This window comes from Hylobates moloch, unplaced genomic scaffold, assembly GCF_009828535.3.
Source record: "Hylobates moloch isolate HMO894 unplaced genomic scaffold, HMol_V3 SCAFFOLD_12, whole genome shotgun sequence".
NCBI lineage: Eukaryota > Metazoa > Chordata > Mammalia > Primates > Hylobatidae > Hylobates > Hylobates moloch.
In genome coordinates this window covers 1,229,692-1,235,691 of record NW_026652287.1, presented here as the reverse complement: position 1 = coordinate 1,235,691, position 6,000 = coordinate 1,229,692, and the positions used below count along the sequence as shown (strand labels likewise).

The 6,000-nt window shown below is 58.0% G+C and overlaps 1 protein-coding gene across 2 annotated transcripts in view; it reads left to right on the top strand.

The window, feature by feature from the left end:
• Window positions 1-6,000, top strand: part of ULK1 (unc-51 like autophagy activating kinase 1) — a 28,650-nt gene continuing 22,650 nt past the window's right edge. The window contains exons 1-3 of one of the 2 annotated variants that reach the window (XM_032168250.2): window positions 1-138; window positions 610-702; window positions 786-827. In XM_032168250.2, coding sequence (XP_032024141.1) covers window positions 28-138; window positions 610-702; window positions 786-827 — 246 coding nt within the window. In that variant the 5' untranslated portion in view covers window positions 1-27. The remainder of the gene's footprint in view (window positions 139-609; window positions 703-785; window positions 828-6,000) is intronic. The other variant, XM_032168251.2, reaches the window with a different exon arrangement.

The following is a 6,000-nucleotide window of genomic DNA, read 5'->3' as shown; positions in this document are numbered from 1 at the left end:
GCCCCGCGCCCCCGGCCCGCCCGCGCCATGGAGCCCGGCCGCGGCGGCACAGAGACCGTGGGCAAGTTCGAGTTCTCCCGCAAGGACCTGATCGGCCACGGCGCCTTCGCGGTGGTCTTCAAGGGCCGCCACCGCGAGGTGAGGCCCCCGTCCGGCCCGGGATCCCCCCCCCCCCCCCCCCCCCTGCCCCGGCATCCCCGCCCCGAGATTCCCCGCCTGTCCCGGGACCCCCCACGCCTCCCCAGAGCCCCGCTCGACTTTCCAGGCCGATCCCCACCCCGCGACCCCCAGCCCGACTTTCCAGTTCAGACTTCCGCCCCGACATCCTCTGCTGGACTTTCCAGCCCAGATCCTCCGAGACCCCCAGCCCGACTTTCCTGTCCAAACCCTCACCGCGGGACACCCCGCACCCGGTCCCACAGCCGGCTTTCCAGGCTGGGTCCCTACCCCAGGACCCCCAGCGCGATCCTCAATCTGGCTCCCCACTCGGCCTTCCAGTCCCGGGATCCCCAACCGGGATGATCTCAGGGCCCCACCTGTGTGGACTGGGGTCTGGGGGAGGCCTGCGAGGGGCAGCCCTGGCCCTGAAGGTGCACGTTTGGCTTTCAGAAGCACGATTTGGAGGTCGCCGTCAAGTGCATTAACAAGAAAAACCTCGCCAAGTCTCAGACGCTGCTGGGGAAGGAAATCAAAATCTTGAAGGTGAGCTAGTGCTGGGGGAGGGGGCGTGGGCGTGGGCGAGTCCCCCTCCCCACACTGATAAGAAACTTGGGTTTCTGTCCTAGGAACTGAAACATGAAAACATCGTGGCCCTGTACGACTTCCAGGTAAGGCCTCTGGGCTGCTGTCTGCTGGGGACCGGGCTGGGGGACTGTGGCCCCAGGTGTTGGATCCCCTGGTGAGCACTGGTGTTGAGGCTGTCCAGGCTGGGGTCTACTGGGCCCCTGGAGACTCCACCCTGGGTCCAGGCCTGGGCTGGGGCTGGCTCTTGCTGTGACTTCCCAAGCTGTGAGACCGGGGAGCGGGTGTCTGGGCCGCAGGGCGCCCCCAGGGCAGGGCTGAGTTCCCCTGACCAGGCATCCCCTCCCCGCCGGGCGTCAGTCCTAGGGGCCCTGCCTGAGTCCGGCGTCCCCGGCTGGCCCTGGAAGCACTGCTGGCCTGGCCCACCTGTCCAGGCCGTGTGTTTGTTGACATTGCTCCTGCGGCCGGCATTGGCCGGCCTCGCTCTGCGTCAGACGGGGCGGGGGAGGGGCCGCCGGAGACTCCTGCTCGCTGGCAGTCAGGGCCGGGCCGGGGCACAGGCGGCTGCCGCTGGCTGGCCAAGGAGATGACCTCAGGCCCGGCTGGCCCCAGGAAGCAGGCGGTGGGACCAGCTGGCTTTAGTGCTGCCTCCGTGTCCCGGGGCCCAGGGCAGGCAGGGCTGGGGCTGTGGGAGCCAGGGTGCCGTCCTGGGGACCAGGAACCTGAGGCGGGAGATCCGCCCCGCCAAAGTGCTGACTAATGGCTCTGCGACCTGTTTACTGAGCCCAGGGCCCAGCCCCTGGCTGAGGGAAGGGCTGGCAGGCCGTGTTTTGGTGGCCTCCTCCCTCCGCCTGTCAGAGCTTTGCTGTGGCCTTGGGGACCGAGGCTTGTCACAAGGTGCCAGGTTGGGGGGGGGGGGTCCAGGTCCAGCGAGTACCTGGAAACCCAGGCACACTGTGTCCTGGAGCTGGACCATCCCTCTCGCTGCTTTTCCCGCCCTCTTCCCACCCCTTTTCTCCCTGCTTTCCTCCCTCCCTTCCTCCTCTTTCCTCATCCTCCCCATGTTTGGAAGCCTCCTGCCTGGACCATAGCCTGCACATGCGTCATGGCTCTGGGAGCCAGCAAGGAGTGGACAGCTGTCCCTGGCCAGGCAGCGACTCCGAGGGACTCCCCCTCCACCCTGGGCTACGCTGCCTGCTGCTCCCCTCCAGGGCTCCCCAGGTCCAGTCCTGGGCATCTCCAGGCCAGGCCCTGTGACTGTCCACACGACCCCCGCAGACCCAGGACCAGTATCCCCAGGTCCTGCTCCATCCCAGTCAGCCACATGTCACACCTGGTTGTGGGCATCTGCCACTTCCTCCAGTGTTGGCAACACTGCGGCTTTCTCTACTCAGGAAGCACTTAGAGCCGCCAGCCGCGGGCGCTCCTGTCTCCGGGCACCGGGCTCTGCTGGAGCTGCAGCTTAGCCTGCCCTCGCCCCCACAGGTGCGGGGATTGTTGCCCTGTGTCGGTAAGGCAATGTTTGAGGCAGGCACCCAAACCCAGGAAAAAATAATTGGCTTTTAAAAATGGGTAATGAACGATTTGGGTGATAAAAGAAAATCCTCAAACATTACGGGAGGGAGTGCGGTCGAGGCGAGAGTCCTGCCCCCGATGGAGTCCCGCTGCCCTCCGTTCTCAGGCCCCTGCCTTAGTTGTTTCCGCGCCCCTGGGGACAGCCGTCCTTACAAGGTGATGTGTTCATGTGTGTCTTTCCCCACCACACCCACTTCTCTGCGCCGTGAATTTTGTCACTTAGGAGTATAGTTTGCACTCCATCCAGCCTGGGCGACTGAGCGAGGCCCTGTCTCTAAAAGAGGAGAGCTTGGGGAAGGTTCTGTGCTGGCTCAATCCATATGGGAAAGTTTACCCCTCGGCCAGGCACAGTGGATCACACCTGTGACCCTCGCACTGTGGGAGGCCAAGACAGACCAGCCTGAGCAACACAGCAAGACTCGCTGTCTCTCAAAAAAAAAAAAAAAAAAAAAAATAGCCAGGCATAGTGGCATGTCTCAGCTACTGTGAAGGTTGTGGGAGGATTGATTAAACCCAGGAGTTTGAGGCTGCAGTGAGCCGTGATGTTGCCACTGCATTCCAGCCTCGGCAGCAGAGTGTAACCCTGTCTCAAAAGCATACAACAAAACAAAACCCTCGAAAAGTTTACCCCTCTTTATTAGAGGTCACCATCTGTAAGCACAGTGGTCGAGAGCCAGGCTGACACTGATGAGGGGCCCAGTCCTGGCTGCCATGTGCACACACAGCTTCTTTAGTTTGCGGCCCTATTTCTTCCTCTGTGAAGCAGAAAGCACGGGCTGTGAGGGCTGTGTGAGGGAGGAGGGAGTGCTCTCTCGGGTTGGAGGAGCCATCGTGGAGGTGCTAGCTGCTGGCCTGATTGGGTCTGCCGTGGTGATTTTCAGCCATGGGGTGCCTGTTGCCTGAGATTCCATAACTGATTTCACCAAGGCCCTGTAGGTGAGACATGAGGTTATTTTGGGATGCTGGTACATCAGGGTGGTTGTGACTGGATCCTTAGAAGTAGAATCCTTGGGTAGGAGGGATGCTGGTTTTTAATTTGGGTAGCTATTGCCAAATTGACCTCCAGAGAGGCAATGCCAGTGGCCTCTCACCTGTCTCCAAGCATGTGTCTCCCTAGGTCCTTGCCAGGAGGGCGGCCCTCAGAGGTTTCCATCGTGGCTCATGTGAGAAGTAGAAAATGACATCTCTTATGGTTTTTCTTTTCTTTTTTTTTTTTTTTTTTGAGACTGAGTTTTGCTCTTGTCACCCAGGCTGGAGTGCAGTGACACAATCTCCCCTCACTGCAACCTGCGCCTCCCAGGCCCAAGCGATCCTCCTGCTTCAGCCTCCCGAGTAGCTGGGATTACAGGCACCTGCCACCACGCCAGGCTAATTTTTGTATTTTCAGTAGAGACACAGTTTCACCATGTTGGCTAGCCCGGTCTTGAACTGACCTCATGATCCACCCACCTTGGCCTCCCAAAGTGCTGGGATTGCAGGAGTGAACCACCATGCCTGGTCGGTTTTCTTTTTCATTGGTGATGAATGAGCTTCACTATCTGAGCACAGGAATGTTAGAAATACCACCTATCCTTTGTATAGTGTATTTCTTTTTTTTTTTGAGATGGAGCTTCGCTCTGTCACCCAGGCTGGAATGCAATGGCGCGATCTTGACCCACTGCAACCTCCGCCTCCCAGGTTCAAGCAGTTCTCCTGTCTCAGCCTCCTGAGTAGCTAGGATTACAGGCACCTGCCACCACGCCCGGCTAATTTTTGTATTAAAAAATTAATACAATTTTTTCGCCACGTTGGCCAGGCTGATCTCGAACGCCGGACCTCACCTTCGGCCTCCCCAAGTGCTGGGATTACAAGCATGAGCCACCATGCCCAGCCTGCACGATATATTTCTATATTTATATATATGTTTTCCTGAGATGGAGTTTTGCTCTTGTCGCCCAGGCTGGAGTGCAGTGGCACCATCTCGACTCACTGCAACCTCCGCCTCCTAGGTTCAAGCGATTCTCCTGCCTCAGCCTCCCGGGTAGCTGGGATTACAGGCATGCGCCACCACGCCTGGCTAATTTTGTACTTTTAGTAGAGACAAGGTTTCTCTGTGTTGGTCAGGCTGGTCTAGAACTCCTGACCTCAGGTGATCCGCCCGCGTCAGCCTCCCAAAGTGCTAGGATTACAGGCATGAGCCACCTTGGCTATTTTAATACATTTTTTAAAGAGACTGGGTCTCACTCTGTTGCCCAGGCTGGAGTGCAGTGGCATAATCATGGCTCACTGCAGCCTCGAACACCTGAGCTCAAGAGATCCTCCCACTTCAGCCTCCTGAGGAGCTGGGACTACAGGTACGCACCACCGTACCTGATTAGGCACATACTTCTGGCAAGCTCTTGGTCCCTTTTGTGCCAAGGCTGGAGGGTACCATGCTTAACACCGTGGCCCCTGAGCCATTCTGCCATTTGCTGGATCCTAGCTCCAACATTTACCTGTGTGACATTGGGCAGGTAGCCTCCTGGCACCTCAGTTTTCTTACCTTTTAAAAACTGTTGGCCGGGTGCAGTGGCTCACACCTGTAATCCCAGCACTTTGGGAGTCTGAGGCGGGTGGATCACGAGGTCAGGAGATCGAGACTATCCTGGCCAACATGGTGAAACCTCGCCTCTATTAAAATACAAAAATTAGCTGGGCATGGTGGCCCATGCCTGTAGTCCCAGCTACTCATGAGGCTGAGGCAGGAGAATCGCTTGAACCCAGGAAGTGGAGGCTGCAGTGAGCTGAGATTGCACTGCTGCACTCCAACCTGGGCAACAGAGTGAAACTCTCAAAAAAAAAAAAAAAAAAAACTGTTGTGGTTGTGATGGCAACTTGAGTATGTTAAGTCTTTAGAACTGTGCCTGCCACTTTGTAAGCGCTCTGTCAATATTCTTGATTGGTAGGTGTCCTTTATATATGAAGCAAAGTAGCTTCTTTGTGATAGGTTACAGGTATTCCCCTCCATGTTGTTTGTTGACTGTTAAGGTTGTTATTTTTGTTCTTATTGTGTTGGGTTTTGTGTATTGGGTTTCTTTTTTAGCCATACAAAATTGTGAAAATGTGAGTGCCTGGGAAGTGTGTACCTTGGGTTTTGCTCTTTGAGTCCACCACAGCTGTTGGGAGGCAGCTGGAGCACCTGGCCTCCTTATTGAGCGTGTGGTGTCAGTGTCTGGACTTGCCTGGCCCCAGGAGTACGGCCACCACAGAAATCAGGGTATAGGGCTGTGGAGCCAGGCTGGGATCCTGCCTAGCGTGCCCTGGGAGGAGGGCCGATGGCTACAGGCCTTGCTGACGGTGGCCCCCCTGGCCAGCACGCCATCTGACAGGTTCCTTGCAGCTGAAGGTCTTGCTGGGCCACACAGGTGTGACTCACTCAGGCCCTGCAGACAGAGCCGCTGCCCGTGAGTTACTTGCGGTGGAGACCTGAGTCAAGAGGTGTCCAGCCCTGCTTAGGGGGCCTGGGAGACCGTAGGTCCAGGCAGTCCAGCCTGACATGAGACTGTGACTCCCCATCCCAGAGTGAGGAGGGGGCTGCCAGGCCTGGCCTGGTCTGGCTAGGGGGCTGTCTGCAGCGTGAGTTGGGGCAGGATGCAGGCCGAGTAGAAACCCGTGGGGTGGGTACCCAGCTCCTGGGCAGGGGCCTGTGAAGGGGCCCCCAGGGCC